General features: G+C 38.0%; 3 protein-coding genes across 3 annotated transcripts in view; 2 read left to right on the forward strand and 1 right to left on the reverse strand.

The window, feature by feature from the left end:
• The window catches only part of LOC107042013, a 131,241-nt gene that overhangs the window by 95,446 nt on the left and 11,822 nt on the right, over window positions 1–23,973 (reverse strand). The gene's annotated exons all lie outside the window — the stretch shown is intronic.
• Window positions 3,802–5,976, forward strand: LOC107042011 (facilitated trehalose transporter Tret1). Its single transcript, XM_015262866.2, has 4 exons — window positions 3,802–3,978; window positions 4,062–4,629; window positions 4,702–4,903; window positions 4,991–5,976. The coding sequence occupies exons 1-4, from the start codon at window positions 3,912–3,914 to the stop codon at window positions 5,603–5,605; spliced, it is 1,452 nt and encodes a 483-aa protein (XP_015118352.1). The 5' UTR covers window positions 3,802–3,911; the 3' UTR covers window positions 5,606–5,976.
• LOC107042012 lies at window positions 20,076–20,812 on the forward strand. The gene is made up of 2 exons (XM_015262867.1): window positions 20,076–20,215; window positions 20,426–20,812. Exons 1-2 carry the CDS (start codon window positions 20,141–20,143, stop codon window positions 20,786–20,788), a joined length of 438 nt encoding a protein of 145 aa, XP_015118353.1. The 5' UTR covers window positions 20,076–20,140; the 3' UTR covers window positions 20,789–20,812.

Below are 23,973 nucleotides of genomic sequence, written 5' to 3' on the forward strand. Positions count from 1 at the left end.
CAATGGAAAAGAAGGACGTGAAGAAGATCAGATACATAGGAGGATTCGTTTTTAGTTGTTTGTAGTAGTATGAAAAATTGGAAATGAAAAAGATTCTTACATGCAATCATTTGCAGTTAATTGTAGTTTCGAAATTTCGTGAATCCGAATTCAAGTAAGCCTTCAATCCATTTTCAGAAAACAGTTGGGAACTATTTTATAGTTGCAGCTTAATTGACATGGGATTCCCATCTGCAATCGTTTGTAGTTAATTGTAGTTTTGAATTTTTTTCAATCCGAATTCAAATAAATGTTCTATCGATTTTTTAAGCCCAAGTGTGGACTGAGTGATAGATATAGCTAAAATGACGACGGATTCCTGTCTACAATCGTTTGTAGTTGTTTGTAGTACTCATAGATTTCCAATCCAATGTCAAAGAAGGACGTGAGGAAGATCAGATACACAGGAGGATTCGTTTTTAGTTGTTTGTAGTAGTAAGAAAAATTGAAAATGAAATAGATTCTCATATGCAATCATTTGCAGTTAATTGTAGTTTCGAAATTTCGTCAATTCGAATTCAAGTAAGCCTTCAATCCATTTTCGAAAAACAGTTAGGAACTATTTTATAGCCGAAGCTTAAGTGATATGGGTTTTACATCTGCAATCGTTTGTAGTTGATTGTAGTTTTCAAATTTTTCCAATCCGAATTCAAATAAGTGTTCTATTTATTTTCATAGTCCAAGTGGGGACTGAGTGATAGCTATAGCCAAACTGACGACGGATTCCTGCCTACAATCGTTTGTAGTTGTTTGTAGTACTCATAGATTTCCAATCCAATGGAAAAGAAGGACGTGAGGAAGATCAGATATATAGGAGGATTTGTTTTTAGTTGTTTGTAGTAGTAAGAAAAATTGAAAATGAAATAGATTCTCATATGCAATCATTAACCCAATGTAATTTTAACAGTGAAATAGTTCCTGAGTGTTATTCAAGATTCGATTGAACGTATATTTGAATTTGAATTAAAAGAATTCCATAACTACATTCAACTACGAACGATTGCAGATTGAAATTTTCCTTCCTTCCTAATTTTAATCGCCACTATAAACAACTACAAACTAATTCTTCTAGGTATCTGATCTCTTTCAGGTCCTTATTGAAAAATAATTCCTCGATGCCATTTCGTAGAAACCATTCCATTGGTACTCAAAATTTGCTGATACTACAAACAACTAAACACAATTGTAGTCAGGAATCCGTCGTCATTTTGGCTATAGCTATCACTCAGTCCCCAGTTGTGCTCCAAAAACCGATAGAACATTTATTTGAATTCGGATTGGAAAAATTTCAAAACTACAATCAACTACAAACGATTGCAGATGTAAATCCCATATCACTTAAGGTCCGGCTATAAAATAGTTCCTAACTCTTTCTCGAAAATGGATTGAAGGCTTACTTGAATTACAATTAACTGCAAATGATTGCATATGAGAATCTATTTCATTTTCAATTTTTCTTACTACTACAAACAACTAAAAACGAATCCTCCTATGTATCTGATCACGNACTACAATCAACTACAAACGATTGCAGATGTAAATCCCATATCACTTAAGGTCCGGCTATAAAATAGTTCCTAACTCTTTCTCGAAAATGGATTGAAGGCTTACTTGAATTACAATTAACTGAAAATGATTGCATATGAGAATCTATTTCATTTTCAATTTTTCTTCCTACTACAAACAACTAAAAACGAATCCTCCTATGTATCTGATCTTCCTCACGTCCTTCTTTTCCATTGGATTGGAAATCTATGAGTACTACAAACAACTACAAACGATTGTAGGCAGGAATCCGTCGTCAGTTTGGCTATAGCTATCATTCAGTCCCCACTTGGACTATGAAAATGAATAGAACACTTATTTGAATTCGGATTGAAAAAATTTCGGGAATAAAATAAACTACAAACGATTACAGATAAGAATCTTTCATTCTTCCTAATTTTTCCCACCATTCAAAACAACTACAACCAAATCCTCCTACATATCTGATCTTTTTCAGGTTCTTTATGAAAAATAATTTTTCGGAACCATTTCATAAAAACCATACCGTCAATTTTTTTCATTGGACTGACAATCTGCAAGCACTACAAACAACTACAAACGATTGCAGATCAAAATCCGATGCCAAGTGAGCTGCAACTGCAAAATAGTTCCTGTCTTTCAAAAATGAATGAGGCGTCTATTTGAAGTCGGATTCGAAAAATTTCAAAACTACAATGAACTACAAACGATTGCAAATCAAAATCCGATGCCAATTGAGCTGCAACTGCAAAATAGTTCCTAACTGTCTTTCGAAAATGAATGAGGCGTTTATTTGAAGTCGGATAGGAAAAATTTCAAAACTAAAATTAACTACAAACGATTGCAGATAAGAATCCGATGTCCTTTTAGCTGTAACTATGAAATAGTTCCTAACTGTTTTTTGAAAATGTATGGGGCGCTAATTTTTCAACTACAAACAAAAAAAATGCTACTACTATCATGTGGCGATCAAAATCTACCAAATATCAAATTTTCGTTTCAATTCATCAAGGTGGGGTGCCAACTTCACAGAGCTAGCTCTCATGCACGGAGAAAAAAATTCCAGAATTTTTCAGGCGAAATTCAGGCAAAAATTACCGTGCCGTCTGGTAAAGTGAGTTCAATTGTCTAGCACCAGAAAAATTCCGGTGCTGCATAGTAAAAATTCCGGTAACGCACAATAAAAGCTTGATCCCTGACTGTTTTCTATTACATGATAAATTTCATTCAATAGTTAAAAATGAGTAAACATTGTCATTCAGCATATCATCCTATTAATTTTATTTTAACCTCTCCTCCATATCCTCTCTCCCATATTAAAAGCGGAATGCGCGGCAAACGTATGTGGAACGTTTGACAGGCCAATGTATATCTACAGCGTTATACACCTCATGAAGCGAAAATAAAGGGCACTTATTTTATTTCTTAACCGTTTTATCACAACACTAATTAATATTTCACTGAATTGATATTATGAAAAACATTAACCTGGGGTTTCAGTAAGGAGATATGTGAGAGAGGAGGCTAGAGGAGGCGACGGAATAAATCATCTGGTCACGTTGAGTCGATGTTCGTGGTTGCGGAGGGGGGACGAAGAGTACCGAAATCTTACGAATGCGCGATCGGGTCCTAGGATTCTGGTAGAGCACCGGAAAAATTTGCCAGTCAGTGTCATAATTTTTCTCGTATTTCTCGTAAAAATTCACTGTCGCTTCGATTTTACCGTGCTGCACAAGAATTTTTCCCCACATTTATCCGAAAAATGACTCGTGCAACAGTACTTTTTCCTACTCTTTGCGGTACATTTGGCCTGGAAAGACCATCTGAACCAACTTTACTGTGCGGGCACGGTAATTTTTCTCGTACATTTCTCTCCGTGTGGTGTAAACCGAAGTTACTTTCGCGGTGAATAAATTCAATTCGATATATACGTTAATTACGAGTGTTTTACGTTACAAAACCTTACTATCCTTCACCGAACACCACATTTTTGCTTTTCGATTTTCCAAATTGCATATTGTCTCACAATCAAATTGTACCACTGCTTCCATGTTATAGTGAGGGTAATAAAAAAACACTAGAACAGCATGAGTTGTTGTATTTGTTGATAAAATATCAGGTCTTCAAGGATCTCAATAGGAAATGCATTGAGAATTATCAATAGAATTGAAAAAAAAAATCAATGATAATGGAATATGAAGTATTATGCAGCAATTCGATAACAGTTAGACGCTGAATCTCCTCGTAGCACCTCCTACAGAGATTTCAGGAGGCATCAATCGGTGCCAGTTCTCCTAGAGGAAGCAGGATACAATTGACATAATTGATAAAATAGAAAAATCAGGAACATGAGGAAATTCCAAATAAACTTGTTAAAAAAGAGCAATAGGCGTCAATTTTTAGCAGCCATTGTCGGTAAGTTTTCAATTAATTTCAAAACTCTATCGTTGCAATCGGTTGCGAAATCATAACTGTTCATACTCCTTTTCATAACGAAGCCAATTTAGCCACTATATCTACTGCAATGGCCTTGGGATGGGCGTCACCAATTATCCCACCTCTTTTGAAGAAAGATACTCCAGTGGGTACAAAACCAATGACAGATGATGAGATTTCTTGGCTGTCTTCAATTTCAGTCCTCATGCCACTCATAATCTTACCGATTGCAGCTTGGACCTTGGAGCGTTTTGGTAGAAAAAAGACCGCATCTGCCATAGCATTTCCACTTACTATGAATTGGTTGATCATTTTTTTTGCCCAAAATTTTTGGCAACTTTTCATTGCTCGGATACTGAGTGGAGTGTCTCTCGCACTAATGGGTGCAGCAGTGTCACTTTATGTTACTGAAATTGCGGATCAATCGATGGGAGGACCACTGGGCAGCCTGTACGCGTTCAGTATAAATATAGGAGTTCTCATCGCTTTAATTTTTGGTGCCACCTTGACTTACCATCAATTTGCAATAGTCGGAATAATTCTGCCTGTGATATTCTTCATAACATTTTTATTTATGCCTGAGACACCGGTTTATCTTATAAGGAAGGCCAGAGTCCCAGAGGCTACCAAGTAATATTACATACTCTGGAGTATGCTTATATTTAATATAGTAGTGAACTCACTTTTAACGCCCATTTCCAGATCGTTAATGTGGCTGACAAATAACGACACTGTGGCCGTCGATCGAGAATTATCCGAACTCCAAGAGAGCCTCGACAAGATGGTTGAACCTGACAAATTGGTAAAAATCAAGGACTTATTCAGAGATCGTGCAACAATCAGGGGCTTCATCATCGCTTCCGGTCTCTTCATTGGACAACATACATCGGGTTATACAATTGTGGTAAGATATCTTCAAGTTATCCTATTTTTTATCATATTCCCTATCAAGATACTGGATATTGTGCATCTATCAATTTTATCTTTTAAGGTGACATATACTCCATTGATATTCGAATTCGCGAATAGCTCATTGGCTCCGAATATTGCTGCCGTAGTTCTGACAGTAATCCAAATTGGTGGCTCATGGTTATCAACAATGACAATCAATCTTACTGGGAGAAGATTCATTATCATAATTTCATGCATAGGGATGATGATTGGTCATATCTTTTTTGGAACATTCTTTCTACTGATGGATCAGAACGTCGACGTCTCTTCATTTGCCTGGCTTCCACTTATTGTATTATCAGCATACGCAGTATCCTATTCAATGGGACTTGGACCAGCTGCATATATCGTTGCAGCAGAGATTTTCAGCCCCGATATTGCTGGTTTGGGGACCTCAATGTCGATGATGTTTCTTTGGACCGCTAGCTTTATAACTGTAAAATTTTTCCCACTAATATCCTCTAATTATGGAACCCACACATCATTCTACATGTTAGCAGCATTCTGTGCTTGTACGGGCATTTTTACTTTTCTTCTCTTGCCTGAGACTAAGGGAAAATCAAATCAGTCGATTGTTGATGAGCTAAATAGAAAGAAGAAGAAAAATGATGATTATCCAACTACCGGAGATAGGAATAACACTGAAAAACTTTAACTCCCATCGTGTAATACATCAATGGTTATAATGAACTTTGACAACAAAATACCAGGTTTGCAATGACGTCAACTCTATAGCTGCATTCATTGTAATAATTGAAAGACTTATGAATCATATATTTATTAATCCTCTTATTTGATCAATCTCCCATATAGCAATTTAAGCATATTCCTAAGATCCTGAAAATTTGATAATTACATGCCTTTTAACGCATTTACACAACTCTTTGCTCTAATAAAACTTCGTTATTCTGGTTTCATAACTAGTCATAAAAAATGTACAATTATAGTTTTCAATTCAACTTTTAATTATATTAACATAAGGTAAGATAATTAAGCTTTTGGCGGAAATAAATTTTCATTGCTGCACGCCGTTTTTAAAAATTATTCTCTCCTTTACAACTCAGAATCTCGGGAGATTCGAGCTCGGGACTGCGGCAACACATTGGCTGCTCGTAATTTTTGCACCGGAAGTTCGCACCCCACGCACCAAGGGCGTGGTCTCTCTCCTGGCTCCATTTGAATTCGGAGAGGTCGACGGATAAACGTTTTTGCCTCGGTGAGTGGACCACATACTACAAAACTACCAACAAAAGATCGCAATGAAACAACCAAAAAAAAAAAAAGAAAAGTGTAAAAAATGTATCCTTGCGTGTGCTATGATGGCACACCTGACGCTCGATAAGTCGGCTGCCATTCCTTTTGGCCATCGCCACTCCACTGGTAACCAGCTTCACGCGCAATTACTGCCTTCTCTTGGACTCCAGCACCTGTTACTCAAAACTCGGAGCCAAGTAACTTGCGTGGCGACTTTACACACCAACAGTTTTTGCAACGATTCTCTGTGGTAACCAACGGCAAATTGTTTCTTCCATTTCAAGCTGTAATTCCAATACGTGTCACCTAATTACTATCAAGTATGTGAAAGAGTGAAGAGGTACGTGTCTGGGAAATTATACGACAGATAATGCAAGAAGGGGGAGAATGCGAGAGAGGTGCATTTGTCTTTCGACCCTTGAATTATTATTCCGCACCGAGTGAAACGGATGAATGATGAAGATCCAAGTGCTTCTCTCAAATCTCTATCATCGAGACTCCAGCGTTCTTCACCGAGTACTTTGACGTTCAGTCGGCGAAAACCGCTGATGCGACAAAAATTCGCATGAACGCATAAATCAAGGGATCTATGTTACTGTTCTGCAAAGTATTGAAAAGGGCTCTAATCTCCCAGTACATTTCTATTGATAACCTCTTCACTTCGTCCTTTTTTTTCCTCTTTTCAATAATATTCAATTTTCATCTTTCACCATCGAATAATGATTTTTTGCGGAAAAAAGGACAGGATAAGTTGAGAAAAAAGGGATGCGTGACGTTTCATTCCTATCTCACTTCCGCGATCCCTCCTCTGTGTCGTGCCAAAGTAGTCTGGAACTCTGGAGGGTTCTCTCCTCTTCGCCCGTCTTCCACCCATTCCCGAAGGTTTGTGTGCTGGTGCTGACTCGTCCTCCCTCTCGTCTCACCCCGGCAAGTACCTACTGTGCATCCCTTGCGAACCAGGCCCCACCCTTTCCACAATAGCATCCTACGGCGGTCGATACGTCTACCTACCCTCTATATACGCCCTTATTCCTTCACCTCTCCAGCTATCACCAGTACTTTTTTTTACGTTTTATCCCGATTCATTCCTCTCATTTTTTCATACCTCATTTGCAATCACCCTAGAATTCTCAATCCATCATCCACGCAGTAGTTTATTATATATTTTATTTTCATTCTAAACTCTTGATATAAAATCTGGAATTCAAAGTAATTCAGGGTCACCTATATAACATTCATTCGGTCTCCACTGAAAGCAGCTAAATTTTCCGTTTATTCCATTGAAATCCTTTTCTTCCTTTTCAGTATTCCAGGGAGGAGAGCGATGGGCCGGGAGATTGGGAGTACGTGAAAAACGCGGTGGAAAAATGAGTTCTCACGAGGTAATAAAACCGGTATAACGAGTATGGAAGCCATTGTCAGGCGTCATTGGGTTTTAGAGCGAGAACCCAATGTAGCGTGCTCCTTGGATTATTCACTATACACGCGCGTTTCAAGAAAGAGAAAGAAAAAAACAATGCTGCTAGTGTTCAAATTTGTAGATATGAAAATCAAAGTGACGTAGAGGGTAATTATTCAGTGCACAGGCGCATCCCGTCGAGCCCATCTCATTTAACACCAAAGAAATTTCTTGGCACACTTCATGTCTTACTTGACGAGTGCGTATAATATGACCCCTTCACGATGGACTTTGCAGGAAGCCGTAAGTTTAGATAAGATCGTCGAGTCTCTGGGTTCATGCCCGTGTGCTCATCACCCCTGTCCCATAAAGCCGCACTCAATCCCCACTTCGCCTTTCTCAATTCGACTGTCTCCAGTTCTTCGCTCCTGACTCGTTACACTCCATAAAGTGTACCCCTCTCTTCCTCTAATCGCAATAACCGACACCAACCCCACTGAAGGGAATCGTGATTTGGTCGAGGATTCGTGTATATTGCTAATATACCACACGTTGCTGATTTTGAGTACCTTTGAAGCTCTGACATATGCGGTATATGTAATTACTGACGCTTAATCATTACATCGACGCGTTGCACAAATTGATTTAGAACCTCATTGACCAATTCCTTTCGCTGGGAGTAGAATACCGACGCCAGATTAGAAATATGAAATAATTAGAATCATTTTGTTCGATAAATCAGGGGTCACTGCAACGATCGTGCTATTAGGAATATTGAAACTAAATACAGAAAGCAGTGTTTGGATTGAAGAATGATTGATGTCAAGAGCCATTAGAAGATTATAATTACTAATCATAAACTAGGGCTGAGCACGAAACGAGACGAGATTTTGAGAAGTCTCGGCTTGGTCTCGAAAAAAATTGAAAATTTCAATATCGTCTCGGTATGGTCTCGCTACTGGCTAACATGGTATCGTCTCGTCTCGTTTTGTATCATATTGGTCTCGGTCTCGATCTCGTTCCGCTATCAAAACTGTATGTCTCGTCTCGGTTTCGTCTCGTTGTGATGTTGTTCTGTTTTCACAAGAAGAGACATGGTTTTTCAAGAGACAACTTTTTTTCTTCAACGTTTGTCAGCACAAGATGAGAAATGATTTCTAACATTCATCATCTTATTGCCCTTACAGTAAAAACACACAGTCATCTTTTTCTGGCATTTTTTCACAAGTTCTACGCGAATAACTGAAGAATTGCTGAAGCGATCGCGTTTTCATAAACAAATTAGTTCTTAGTTACATAAAGACTCATCGATTTCAAAAAAATTGAATCGCTTTATTCGTTTGGGAAACATCGTTGGACAAAATTTTGACCACATACGTACACACAAACATACTCAAATGCATAGACGAAGGGTCTAAAAAAAATTTTCAAGATGATTAGAAACATCAAGAAACGTGGACAAATCATGGAAACTCCATATTTAATTTGCGGGGTCTTTATAATAACTTCCTCCCTTCGGGTCGGAAAGGTAAAAAAAAACCGCGACTCAGCTCGAAAGTCTCGGCGAGACTCTTGGTTCCGCGGCGGTATCGTCTCGGTCTTGTCTCGAAAAAACGAGATGAGACGAGACCGAGACTAGTCCCGGTCTCGTGCGCAGCCCTATCATAAACTGTCACATGCTCGATCAAGCAGGTATTTGTACTTCTCTACGATGAGCAGAATATTTCTTTAGGCGTAATCTACAATCAAAGGCCTTTGTTTGGATCGGATTGCAATAAATATAGATATATTAATTACCTTAGCGACGCGGCGCCTTTATGACGTGCGTATATTTAAAAAACTGGGGATGTCAAAGTCCAGCAAGGAAGAATGTTGAAAACGGAATATAGTTTGCACCTGTAAAATTTGGTCCTGAGAAAATTTCTAATCATTAGAGGTTACATTCACGAGTGACTTTAATTATTTTGATATATAATATTACGTGAAGTTAATAATAATTTGATAAAATCATTCTAGACGTAAGAACATCCTTTATTTTCTCTACAGCTCGAAGAGTCTTCGGAATCCGGCAGGTTTATAACACTAGAAAACATTCAATGTAAAAATCTGCATTGAATTTGATTGATGATTCGAATCCAAACATTCGATGAAGCCCCGAACAAAGTGAAGATTCAAATAACTGTGCCTAATTAGTACTTTGTTTTACAACACGTTTTTTTGTTTGAAAACACCCATATTTTTTCCATAGGTCCACTTTTTTACTGCAGTATCACGCTTACGGCCATGTGTATCATACCCTACCTACTCCAATTAATATCCTCTCTGTTCCACAAAAGAAACACGAATACTAGCAGATGACTAGACACCTTGGAAGGCCTGGTGTACCTTGTTTTTTACTCTCACTTTATCCTCCGCTCCGCCTGAAGTAATGGTGGTACGGTTTTGTGATACCGATATACAGTTGTGTTAGTGGAATAGGGTGGCGTTATACTTGAGCCTGGAAACTTCGGGCTTCAAAGGGAGCGACAAATTGAATATTAGCGCCTGTGTGGCCTATGCTTTTATTCCGGAAGCGTTTTTTCTCGCTTGTGAAAATATGATTCCCCATGGCAACGAGGGTCCCAAGTCCCAAGTACAATTTTCAAGGGGTCGAGAAATTGACGATTTATCGATTCACTGTGGTGAATAAAAAATATTCAGCTGTATTGCTTCGCCAATTCTTCGTCGTCAGCAGCGATGCAGCATGAAATGCACAATATTTATCACTCTGGTAAATGAAGTCTGCATGGGAGTGACATGATGTATGGAAATGATTCGAGATCTGCCCTCATTCGACGACAGCTGTTCTTCAAGCGCAAAAGGTAAAACCATTTGCTCTTATATGTGCGCCTTGAGATGTATAAACTTGGATTAAATGTGTATATGTAATCGATCCTCGTGTCTTTGGGATCTTGAGTGAAAAAGAAGGCGCGTGTCCCTGTGCGCAGCTGTCGTGATCGTGTCGAGCTGCCAGCGGGAAAAGGCCATATTCAGTAGACATATGAAGGATGGGAAAAAGAATCGACTACCCCGATCTGAAGTTAATTATTCTTGATTATTTTTCATCAGTGCCGTTACTCAAAGAAAAAATTAGTATTAGAATGAAGAAAGCGTTAATCCTTGTCTCGTGTCTTTGCGTTCACAGCATCATTTGGAAATGGCTCCTGGTATGGATGGACGAAAGGGGATATTGTTCAGGATATACCCCGGAGAGTAGGGGGTATTTCAATCTAGAAAAAATAACAGGGGCTAAATGCACGTGGCTCACCACCCCTGAGGCAAAAGCCCGGTTGGACGCAACGCACACACGGCATATGGCAAGAAAAGATAAAACCTGGGCGCGTGTCACCCTGAATGAGAGCGACGAATCGAGATGGCGACAAGCGATCTTTTAGTGAAGGCCATCAAGAGTACACGGTCTCGTCTATTAGGGCTGTAGCCCCATGTAGATTCCAATATTCCGGGTTGTTTCCCAGGGCCTCACAAGGTGCCTGGAAATTGGGACTGTAATCGAATCACTGTGACTCCATTATCCACAGTATTAGCACTTCAATTTCCGTTTTATCCTACACCTCATTTTCGTAACAGTTAACGAGTGATTGATGAAAAATGTTCATTAATGAAAAAGAAAATACGTTTCAAAGCTGTCTCAAACTCCACGTATGCAGTATCTATTCAAAATTACCTTTAGCCCTTTTTTCTGAACGCAACAGCATGGGAGCTATCATGTGCAGGACGCATTAAAATGGAAACGCTTTCATGCTACTCATAGTTGTTTCATCGACCTATTCTCCTTCTTCGCCGACTACTAGCAACAACAGGCGTACAACACTGTCGACACAGCCACCGCCATTGCCACCCATCGCCCCCTCATTGCAGACCCCAAGCGAACAGCACCCCACCATGGCGGACATCAACCCCCTGAACTCTTCTATCGATGCCGACAAGTTAAAATATGCAAATGCGAGAAGATTATGCCACGATTCATCCAACTATATCACTCTCTCTTCCTGGGATATAGGGCTGATGTGTATGTGGCGTGGATGACTCTCAGCAGAACTGACAAGGCCATATGCGAGACCCATCATAATTTTTTTCCTTTTTTTTACCAATCAAAGTGATGAACATCAGATAGAATAGAATCAGCACATTAATACGAAGTTTCACCATGTGTAAATATGAGTGAATAATAATTGATGATTCAATGAAATTGATTCGAATGAGAGTCTCCTAAATACTTAGATGAATTGTTCAGTAATATTTGATCAGCTGATGTTTAGTTTTGTGATGATTGGTTACTAGTAGGTGATAGGTTGCTTCATGATCTTCTGCACGGAGAAAAGAATTAGCAAAAATGTAACACAAAAGGAAATAAAGATTCAGTAAAATTTAACAATTTTTCTTGTACTTATTCTAAATTTAGCATTTACCTCACACCTTTTTTTCTGGCATGAACTTAGTTTCAGGTAACTCGTTTCAATGATTTCTCTTCTATTATCTAAGGAAAACTATTTTTGCCAAAGGAAAAAGAAATTTTGGTCAGATTATACCATTGATGTTTGGAAATTTCATGAGTAATAGTCTCTTCATTGCACTTGACAACTAACCGATGTTTTAATATGTATACATTAAATTGCATTAAGATTCATTAAATGTATTTTCAACTGGTTGAGGAGCCGCATAAAATTCAAATTTGAAAGATTAAACGAACAATTTGCAATTCTCGTGGTGTGTTGAGTTTATACAATTTACAATAGCAAAAGTATTAAGAAGAGGAACGTCGGCGAGTACATTTTTAATACCCCAAGGAGCATGCGCATGTGGGGTGTCGTGGCAATTGGGAAGCCAATAACGAGAAGTAGGGTAGCTTGATCATGGTTGAATCGACTGAACGGATCATCTCGATGCGGGATGCTTGTTAATTTAATGACCACCCTTTCATTGATTACGCACAGTTGCACCCAAAAGGGTTTGAAGAATTTTTCCTCTTTGCATATTCAAATTGGACTTTGCTTTCGGGTGTATTGTCTCAAGTATTGCAGCCCAACAATCAGATAATTATCAAATCAACGACGGCTAATTCCAAACACGAATTGTGGTGTATTGACCCGACAAAAATATTCATCACACAGAACTACACTTTACAATATACATTCCAAACAGAATCCTTATAGAACCGGTAATGCACGTGCGTTTTCACCCAAACTGAGTTGAGGTCCTCCATCTCACTCTATCAGACCCAACCAAAGGGCTCTGAGCAGCCTGGGACCAGAGAGAGATATTCCCCCCCCCCCACACACACACGGACTTGTGAGAATGGAACGTGCATAGCATCACACAGGACACGACCACCTATACGTCCTGCTGGACTCGAGCCATGACTCATACTCACCACCGCCCCTCCACAGAACAATTCTCTTCACCTCTCTCCCTCCACGACCCCCTTTTATATTCCCTGCTGCTCCTACTAATCCGTGCATCCAGTATTAGATTCGCCTGAACGTATGAGGGCTAAAAAAGGAGTAAACACAGCAGCCGCTGCACTAAAATCCTTTCATGCATTTTGTACTGATTTGTTTTCTCTTCTAAATAATTGCCCTGTTGGACATCGATGTGCCTTGAGGTAATGCAAGTGCGGTCTATTTTCAATCTTCCAATTATTTACTCAAATTGAAAAGAAATTGGGCTTGTATCGATAGAATCACGAAATAGAATCTGTCGATCGTCTTTGACAGTAGTTAAAATTACGTAATAATAATCCGATAAACTTTTTAGTCTCCAATTCTCAATTTCTGGCATTTATTCGATGCATTCTATCAAAAGACAAGGGGAGAAATTGAATTTATGGGTATTCTTCCATTATTCGAAAAAATATATCGATTTTAAAACTTTCTGGAGACATTGAAAAATTAATTTCATGGACAGTTGACTAATTTCCAGGACAGTGGCACTAAATGTGATTTAGGGGGGAAAAAATAATGAAATTTCAAGTTTCACTGAAGATTCTGTAAAATTCCAGAATTTTAAGCAGCATAACGACGAGAATTCCTTAATTTATTTGAATTTTCAGTGAAATTTGAAATTTCATCATTTTTTTCCTCCTAAATTACATTCAGTGTCACTGTCCTGGAAATTCTCAAAATTCAAATTCCTGAATATATTTATCGGAATTTTCTGGTTTTCTATTCATTTTCAAGGAAAAATGGAACTGAAAGTTACAGTTCTCTTTAATTTTTCCATGAAATTCTGAATTTTCAATGACGAAATTCCTTGAAATTTTAGCCGTAATTAAATTTGATAAAAATTTCCGAAAAGTGTACCGGGAATTTCAGACAATTTTTTAACAGTGTACAGACGAGGTCTAAAATAGTACAAAAAGTTTTTTTATGGCGAATATGATTGCCCTCGCCTTCGGCTCGTGCTGCAAACCTCATATTCGCCAGAAAAGTTTTTTTCGGCCTAGTGACGAAATATACTATTTCGGACTTTTTGCATTATACTGGGTCGATATAACAGAAAGATAAAAAAATTTAATTTGAATGATTGAAAGCTTCCGTTCGGAAGCAAAAAAAAGTTGTCAAAAGGCTTGTCAAAGCATAAACTTGAAATAACAAAGATGCAGTCACATCAGTGGAAACGAGGGTTCCTTGATATTTCAGGAGTTATCTGCCTGAAACATTCAAACTTGACAGATTGTTATTCTCACCTCGACATATAACGGTACAATGCAGATAACTTTATGACCACCATTTGTCAACTCACTGATTTATAAGTAGCGGATGGCCACGAGGTGATGTATGTGAATTTCTTATGCTACACGAGTCGTTAGGATCTACTGTCAGCTAATTTATTAATGCAATAAATTCGATATAACGAAACGATCGTAAATACTCTCCAATAGTCACGAATGATACTCATAGAGAACTCTTCCTGGAAGATGTTTGTAGGGGAGGATGGGGCAAAACGGCCCCCCTTCAATCGTCAATATTTTCCGATTCAATAATCCGATTGGGATGAGTTAGAGCTCTTTTGAAGAATGAAAAATTATCTTCAAAATGAAGTTAAAACTGGGAATTTTCAAAATGTCATTCACAAGTTATTGACAATTGAAGGGGGGCCGTTTTGCCCCACCCTCCCCTACATACGAGGTTTGAAAAGGAGTTGGTTAATTATCAACGTCAATGTATGCGTGAATGCGATATTGAGAACGAGGAAGTGTAGAACGATTGATCGTTAAATATGGCTATGCACTGTACTCTATGTACTTAACAAATGTTCAGTGCCCTATCAGCTATCACTGGAGATGTAGTTCAAGATTTGCGTTATAAATTAACCTTCAAACTATCGTGTATTCTATTTCTCCAGGTGTTTTTTGTAACATCGATGTGGTTGAGACTTGCCAGATCACTTATGCCGATCCACCTTTCAATTCTGAAAGCATGAAATAAAAGAGCAAAATGTAGTCGCAGTGACAGAGATAGTATCGATCACAAAATGTGGGATTGCGCCGTCAGATGAACACGACTTATACGTCCTGCATCTGTTCGTCGCATCCTACGGGCGCAAGGCGGCACGGATGCCCAACATGAGTCGGCTGACGCATCCCCTACCCTTTGGAACGCCTGTGGGCACATATCCTAGTCATTCCCAAGGGGATACCCTAATTACGTTTCACAGCGATGAAAAAAAATCATCAACTGCTGAAGAATGATTCTCCTATATATTCTCATGTCGTAAAGTTGAATGTTTTCATTGCAATTTTGAAATAAAATATTTTGGCAATTGCGATCAATGTTTTCTCATGTGTTAGCCTTTAATGTCAAGTTATGAAAGTGGAAATAAGCGATTCCATATAATCGTATAGTAGAAAAATTGGTGGTGGGTGAACCGCAGTGTAAAAGGGGGCACGAAAGACACGACCGAAATCGAGGGATAATCATGAGGGTTTCACATTCAATTGTGCGCTGATCAATCTGTCAATCTGTTCGTACAAAACTGGAGGAAAATTTCGCAGATGTGAGGGTAACGAAATCACTGTTTGAGAGTCGAATTTTATGACGTAATTGGCATCAGATTTCTTCTCATTCACGAAGTAAATGATTCCAAGTCACATACAATTCGCTAGAAATCAATACAGAACTTTGACCGCCAACTACTTGGATAATGGCTAGTGTCTCGGGATCAATAACAATTCCATTGGACCTCACAGCTTTTTCTTTTATTCCTCGTACAAGTTTTGTTTCCACTCTCCCTTCCACAATCTTCTGTGATCAATGGTGTTCTCGTGACTGAAATACGTCAGAAAGAATCCACGCCTTCTTTCTCTACGTTGCACCATTGTCCAAGGTTAGAAGGCTACACGGATGGATGCAAAAAACTGTAGAGGTGGACGGAAGGGAAAAAAATAGAGAGATACTCGATGAAATTTAAGGCGGGTTATACAAATAAAGGCCTATCGAAACCGACTTGCTCGCGCTGTGAAAAATGTCGTGATGCCTAATTGATGTCCAATTATCGGTTCTGAATTGACTGAGCACGGACTCGTTTAATTATGAGAAGAAATCCTTCAGCAGTTTATATATATATATATATATATATATATATATATATATATATTTCCTATTGGTTATATTGATTGAAATTAATTAATATTTATTTTGGCCGCATAATGTAGTGATTTGTAGTGTAGTGAATGAGGGAAAATAAATTTTGTAACGAGCTGTACGGTCCATCAAATGACTCGTATCGATTGGCTGTGTCCAACAGACTCTAGAGACTGAGCACAGTGGAGTAGTTAGAGGGGTTCTCTCTTCCCCTCGACTCTAGTCTTCCTTGATTTTTCTTTTTCCCCTGGGTTGACGAGGGTTATATTTCTGCAGCGCAAAGAAGCTCCAAGAGGGGTAAAAAAGAGGTTAAATCCTCAATCGACCAATCTAACAATCAGTCAAAACGACATTAAAATCGCAAAGATAATTCCACAACTGCGCTAACCAAGCACAATAAAACCACCGAAAAGAAGAAACAACGTACATTATATCCATAAATCGTAAATGACCGCAATGGAGAATGAGACAAACCAAAGAGTGAAGAGCAGTTTTACGGTCTCTTAATGGGACAATAATGACGGCGAAGCACCAGCTACTGAGTTTCAGAACCTGTGTTTTAAGTTCAGTAGAAATAAAGAGAGAGAGAGGCGAGAGGTAAAAAAGGAACGAGCGCTCTAGTGGGCCTTTATATTTTGGCGTTTAAGATTTGCAGAATGAGGTGATGAGAAATGAGTCTGGGACAAACTCATTCCAAAATAGAGAGCTGAGCAGGTGTACACCACGGTTATGTATTCACTCTCTTGAGTCATATACCTTTCTTCAATATTCAACTGAAAATTTCCCAAGGTTGTGGGCTGTTTAGAGTACACTCACACATATTTCTCATTTTTATATTTCTCTAGTCGACTTGGAGAGCCACTCGGGCATTCAGAGTGGCCATTGCACGCTCGATTAGACTGGCTCAACTCCCACATCCGGTTCATTCATGTCACACAGCATTTTCCATGAATATAATGAGGTATTTTTGTACGGGCTTATTGTCCCACTGTATAGAGTCATTGAAACCAGCGATAGAGTCACGAATATATCGGGAAAAAATGAACCACTCAACGTTAGATTCAAATACAGCTCGACTCGAAATCCAGTGTAACATTGAAAAGGAGGAAAAAAAAACAAGTGCATGTGAAGGCGTGGTGGAGCGTGACGGAATCGTTAAATCATAATCAGAGGTTGGTCCTGCAACAGGGGACGATTTGGTTGCGCGAAACCCGTTACCAACGACATAGAAATTATTAATTGGATTTTACCTATGATTGTCCCCTACAGCAATTACATTCAATGTCTCGCAGACTTTTAGACTATTTTCCAGTAATTAATGGAATATGAATATAAATATTATGTGCTAGAAATTTTAACAATTAATTTATCAATATATTTGGATTGCTGAATTAAAAAAGAATAATGATAAAAGAGTGGAAATTTGGTAATGCGAAAGCAAAAGATTAAGCACCTCTGGAACAAGACTGAATGCACTCAAGTCCTCGGGGATCGAGGGGTCCGGGTGCCCCGTGAACACGGGCGTAGTTAGGTCCCCCTAAAAATCCAGGCACGTTTGTCTGTCTACTCCCTCTTCGACGCCAAATCCTTTTTGCAATTAGCAAAACCGGACGAACGGGTTCTCCGGGCTGGAGCATTCCGCAAATTCTGGGGGCCTTCGGGCGCGCGAAATCGAGCAAATCGATACGCTGGGGATGTTTAGCCCGCGAGAGATGAGTAACCGGAGAACAAAGAGAGCTATACGATTTTATGGGATTGAAAAGAGAGTAAATAAGAGTGACTAGAAAATCCCTCTTTTCTAATTCGGTACTTAAAAATTCAATACTATTCATATTGGCGTTAATAGGAGAAAAAAATTAATAAAAAGTAAAAGATAATGGAAAGGACAAAAAGGAATAGCCAACTCAACCCACCTGAAAATCACTGTTTAAAGATTATTAGCCGTTTTCCATAACTTCGATTTCTCACAGTTTTGAGGTTATAGTTCAGTCTCCGTACAAGATGATAGACCCGAGTGGAAATTCCTTCAGGCCCACCTAAAACACGGTCAGAACTTGATCAGGTTTTTGTAAGGTTCGACTGATCCGGTGATTCCTGATAAGAACCTGACCAAGTTCTGATCCAGCAGATCGAATGCGAAAAACTACTATATTTATTTATTAGTGTTATTGTTATTATCATTATTATTATTCATTAATGAAATAAATAAAAATTTAATTGAACATATTTTATCTCTGAGAATACACACGCACATCCGCGAGATCAGGAATAATCGTAAATTCAACGAATATCCCGATACAAATCATGTAAGCAATGTACAGTTTACTAAATAGTAATAGCGCGATAGCGTAGTGGTTAGGGCATAGTATTAGCAATCATAGGGTTTCCGGTTCGATCCCCAGCATCGGTAAAAAAAATAATAAGCTTTTTCAGAGGTAATAACAGTAGAGATTCATTAAGAGAAGTGGCCTACAGTGAAAGAATTGAATTATCTTTTGTTTTGGATTCATTATCATTGATAATTGTTATTGATACTGACAGACAGGTCATCCGGTTTTCATACAGTTGACTTGATCAAGTTCGGATCCATTCGTCCTGATCAAATCCGGATTGGTCAGAGGCGTAACATGGCTGATCAGTGGTCAGGTCTAACCTGATCCAAACTTGATCAAAACCTGACCGAAATTTCCATTCGGGGAGGGACTGTAGGGGAATAAAATTCCTAGAATTACGTATTCCACACTTTACTCGCGCTCGGAGAGGGAAATAATTTGATTTCATATTCTTCGTATAAGATACTAAATGATTTCCATTTTTTCTCATTATTTCAGTATAATTTTTATTGTGAACCGCAAAAGTTGGAATATAATATATTGTTCCTTTTTAAAATCACAATTTAGACACTTGGAATAAATTAATTTATGAATAGAGGCCTGAGGGGCATAATTGAGACTTTCATGACAATTTTAATTTTTTTTTTTTAATTGGGATGGGTAGTAGGGGAAAAATCATATATATGAATCAACGAGGGTTAAACAACAAACTTCATAAAATTTATTTAAAAAATCTAATCTGACGTCTAAAAATAAAGAAAGTTTAATTTTTCCACACGTAGATTTTGTACATGCTTCATTACAAAAATGAGGGTTAAACAACTGTGAGGATTAAATAAGGCAGGAGTTGAAAGTAATCATAGGGATCAAAGGAGAGACACCAGCGGGGTTATTAAAGGGGTCAAATGAGTGAAACGCGTATAATGACCCTTGTTATTCAGCAGAGTTGAGATCGAAAGGGTCAAATCAGAGACCCAATTGAGGGTCACGTCTTGCAAGGGTTAAATGTCGCAAGGATCTCCAACGTTTCAAAACTCACGCCTCGTGTTGAATGCCCCTCAACCATACGGGTCAACCGGGAGAGGCAGGCAGGACAATAACTAGGGACAAACGCAGGGGCAGGGACGGACTTCACTCTGAATGGTATGGAATACTTCATATCCATGAATACTCAATAATTCATATTTCATCCTCAGAAAATAACGTGGCAATTTCGTGATTTCGTTGATTCTTCCCGCTGCTCAAACTCAACTCGGAAAATGACGTGAGTGGACGATTAATATGGAGGTAGCAAAGTTAGGCGAGAAAAATACTAGTAATCTACCAAGTTTTTGAGACGTAAAAGAATAGTATATTACGTTGCAAGGGCGGTAACTCAGCGATTACACTTGAGCGCGCGAAGCGCGCGACAGTGTAATTTGCTGAGTTACCGGCCGAGCAGCGTATACTATTTTTGCTTGCAAGTGCGTGATTGTAGGTTAGGTATGCGTACCAATACCCATTGCTCGTTAATCTTGGAGCTATTGTCATCACATTAATTGTATTATTGACAGATTTTGATAATGTCTCTGTTGACACGGGAACAATTTAATGCATTTGTCGAACGTGCTCCTGACAATGATTATCTAGCAGTCAAGGTAATTATCATCTTATATACTATTCTTGGCAATGTCCACTTTTATAATTTTTTTAGTTTAAGGCTATTTCTCTGGTAGGCCAAGAATTATGTTAAAAGTACATAAAAATATATAGGTTGCACAAATTCCATGCTGCATAAATTATTTCAAGTTCAAAAAGTTCTAAAAATCATCATTCATTCTCAATTCTTGTGGTTATCTGTTTTTTAGATCTGCTTCATGGTTGGTGCCTCAGGATGTTTGAGGAGAAAGGAATTGTGGAGACTTGAGAATCAAGATGTTACTGACAATGGACACCAGTTGATCTTGGAAATTCCACGTACTAAATGGAATTATCCCCGTAGATTCATCATCAGTGATGATTGGTATTTAAAGACAAAAGAATACATGATTCTTCGTCCAGCTAATAATCACCACGATTATTTCATGCTCAAGTATGCTAAAGGGAGATGTTCAAGAAGCAGGATGAGTTCTGAAGAAATTCGTATGACTCCAAAAGTAATTGCTGAGTACTTGGAGCTGGCAGAGCCTCAGAATTATCTAAGATTTAACATATCCAATTTCTGGGAATGATTTTATGTCAAATGTAAAACCCTATGTAAAATAACTTCACAGAATAAAAAAAAATTTGTATGAGAGATAAAAAATGACATATTTGTATCATTCTAGTGAATTAGGAAATACTCTATTCGGATATTTTCTCACATTTTCATTTTCTATCATTTTTGTCGATCGATATTCGTTGGAAAAACTTGGCCGAATTTTTACTGGACATTCAATTCGATGAGAAAAAGAAAATTTAAATTTATGAAGGGAANAATGCATTTGTCGAACGTGCTCCTGACAATGATTATCTAGCAGTCAAGGTGATTATCATCTTATATACTATTCTTGGCAATGTCCACTTTTATAATTTTTTTAGTTTAAGGCTATTTCTCTGGTAGGCCAAGAATTATGTTAAAAGTACATAAAAATATATAGGTTGCACAAATTCCATGCTGCATAAATTATTTCAAGTTCAAAAAGTTCTAAAAATCATCATTCATTCTCAATTCTTGTGGTTATCTGTTTTTTAGATCTGCTTCATGGTTGGTGCCTCAGGATGTTTGAGGAGAAAGGAATTGTGGAGACTTGAGAATCAAGATGTTACTGACAATGGACACCAGTTGATCTTGGAAATTCCACGTACTAAATGGAATTATCCCCGTAGATTCATCATCAGTGATGATTGGTATTTAAAGACAAAAGAATACATGATTCTTCGTCCAGCTAATAATCACCACGATTATTTCATGCTCAAGTATGCTAAAGGGAGATGTTCAAGAAGCAGGATGAGTTCTGAAGAAATTCGTATGACTCCAAAAGTAATTGCTGAGTACTTGGAGCTGGCAGAGCCTCAGAATTATCTAAGATTTAACATATCCAATTTCTGGGAATGATTTTATGTCAAATGTAAAACCCTATGTAAAATAACTTCACAGAATAAAAAAAAATTTGTATGAGAGATAAAAAATGACATATTTGTATCATTCTAGTGAATTAGGAAATACTCTATTCGGATATTTTCTCACATTTTCATTTTCTATCATTTTTGTCGATCGATATTCGTTGGAAAAACTTGGCCAAATTTTTACTGGACATTCAGATTTATCCGATGAGAAAAAGAAAATTTAAATTTATGAAGGGAAAGGTTTGCAGGGATTCCATTTAATTTTGTTACAGAGGGGATATTTTTTCAAAAAGATGAATTTTATTTTAAAATAATCTCAAAGTCATCTCCAAACGTTCTTAATAAGTATCGTGCCTTTCTTTTACTATTCTCCATATTATGAAAAAAAACTTCTTTCAGAATGTTCTTCAGAAATAACATTATTGTTCTCCTCTTTATGGTCATATTCAAAATGAGTTGTTTAGTTTCTCACTGATAATAAAATATAAATACCATTTTCCATGACATTCTAGTAGCCTTATAACTTCATTTTGTGTCATAACACGTTATATATATATATAACACCACATAACTGTTGACATAGTTTTAGCTTTGGTAAATCCATTCCCTTAAATATTATTTAACATTATAATATTAAAATTTTAAGGATCTCATGTCTTAGTTTTTTACGATAATTGGCGTCAATGGAAAAACATACACATCATGTTTACTGAACTCTTATGAGTATAGTGACTATACATAAGCAATATTATTCAGTCTTCAAGATTACTCGTCTTTGATTTATTGATAAAAGTTGAATATTCTCTAGTCCAGTCTCTCTTTTACTTGAAGTAAATGTTGTTGTGGCAGTTTGTAAAATTAAAATTCACAGTTTTGGCTGATGGCATGCTCTGCAATACCTTCGTGACATTCCAATTTTCCTCGTTTTCGAAATTCATGTTCGGAGAGCCTGGTAGTGGTGATTTCCCCCTGGGATTTTCCTCATGTTCAACATTGATGTTGGAAGACTTTGATGTTGATGATTCTTTATTGGAGTTTGCTGTGTCCTCAATGTCGATGTGTGGAGTATTTGTGTTTGTCGATGTAGATGGCTGAAGATTAAATTTTTCAATCAATTCCGTCGCGCATGTGAATCCCACTGACTTTTTTGTGGCGTTAGCTGAATGTGGCGGTTTTGAAGTCTGCTTCTGACCTGATCTAACAAATGACTTCAAGATTGTCTTGCAACGATTATTCTTGTTCACATCTGAGTCCTCCGCGTATCCTTTGGCTGAATTGAAGGATTCCCATCCACCAAACGCCATGATCTCTATCACGCTCGCTCCAGTATTTGCAAACTGAGATGTCCCTGCACGACGGAAGCAATGACCAGTATATAGTTCTGGATTTGGTAGTTGTAAAAATCCAGCGATTGTTTTCGCGAAAGAAGCAATTTTGTTTCTGCTAATCGGTTGATTCGTACACTTTCCTTTTTGATAATTCAAGAAAACTTTAGGCACTGTTGCATGGTCAGGTGGTAACTTCAGGTATTTTTGAACAATATCATAATACTCTCCCAGAACAGAAAAAGATCTTGGTTTCTTGGTTTTGGTGTCGAGAAGATGAACCTTGAAAAAAGACTCGTTGGTTTCGTTGTCAACACAGTCATGCACGTGATCCAATTGTAATTTCCACATTTCAATTGCTCTGCAACCGCCACAGAGGCCAAAAATTAGAGCAACCTACAAAAAAAAGGGGGTTATGTATATAAGGTATAAAAAATAATTTATCATCAGTCTTTTCTACATTCATTTGATTGTTCACCTTCTCCACTAGATACACCTCATCTGGAGCTTCGCGAATAAATTTTGAAGTTTGATGCTCCCAAAGAACTGCAGTTTTTTTAGGCTCGTAACCTTTTTTCATTCTCTTTAAAAAATGAATAACCTCATTGTATTTGCCCAGATCAATCTTGTGGAACCTGTTGACGACACATTTAATACCAGAGTATGTAGCCCAGAGACTATTTGGAGCCCATGATTCTGATTTCTCACTAAAGTACGCCAATACCACCTCCTCAGAAAAAATATGTTCAGCTGAATTGTCCTGGAACTCATTTTCCTCGATCCACTTTCTGTATTTTTTGTATGCTCTTATGTACCTCAGGCGTGATTTCGCTGGCAGTGCTTTATCCCTTGCGTTTTCAATTGCTCTGAGAACATTCTGTGGGAGTGGTGGAAGATCACTGGATGACTCTTCGTCATTTTCCATCTGATTTGGTGTTTGATCGTCCTCAATTAATTCTTCATCAATTTCATCGTCATCATCA

Source organism: Diachasma alloeum, unplaced genomic scaffold (genome assembly GCF_001412515.2).
Source record: "Diachasma alloeum isolate Michigan unplaced genomic scaffold, Dall2.0 Dall_scaffold_00401, whole genome shotgun sequence".
NCBI classification, from domain to species: domain Eukaryota; kingdom Metazoa; phylum Arthropoda; class Insecta; order Hymenoptera; family Braconidae; genus Diachasma; species Diachasma alloeum.

Bases quoted from the DNA above. Each gene is read 5' to 3' on its own strand.
- LOC107042011 (XM_015262866.2), top strand. From the start codon at position 3,912: ATGAGGAAATTCCAAATAAACTTGTTAAAAAAGAGCAATAGGCGTCAA. The intron at 4,630-4,701 runs GTAATATTACAT...GCCCATTTCCAG, and splicing joins AGAGTCCCAGAGGCTACCAA to ATCGTTAATGTGGCTGACAA. The intron at 4,904-4,990 runs GTAAGATATCTT...TTATCTTTTAAG, and splicing joins CATCGGGTTATACAATTGTG to GTGACATATACTCCATTGAT.
- LOC107042012 (XM_015262867.1), top strand. From the start codon at position 20,141: ATGTCTCTGTTGACACGGGAACAATTTAATGCATTTGTCGAACGTGCT. The intron at 20,216-20,425 runs GTAATTATCATC...TCTGTTTTTTAG, and splicing joins ATGATTATCTAGCAGTCAAG to ATCTGCTTCATGGTTGGTGC.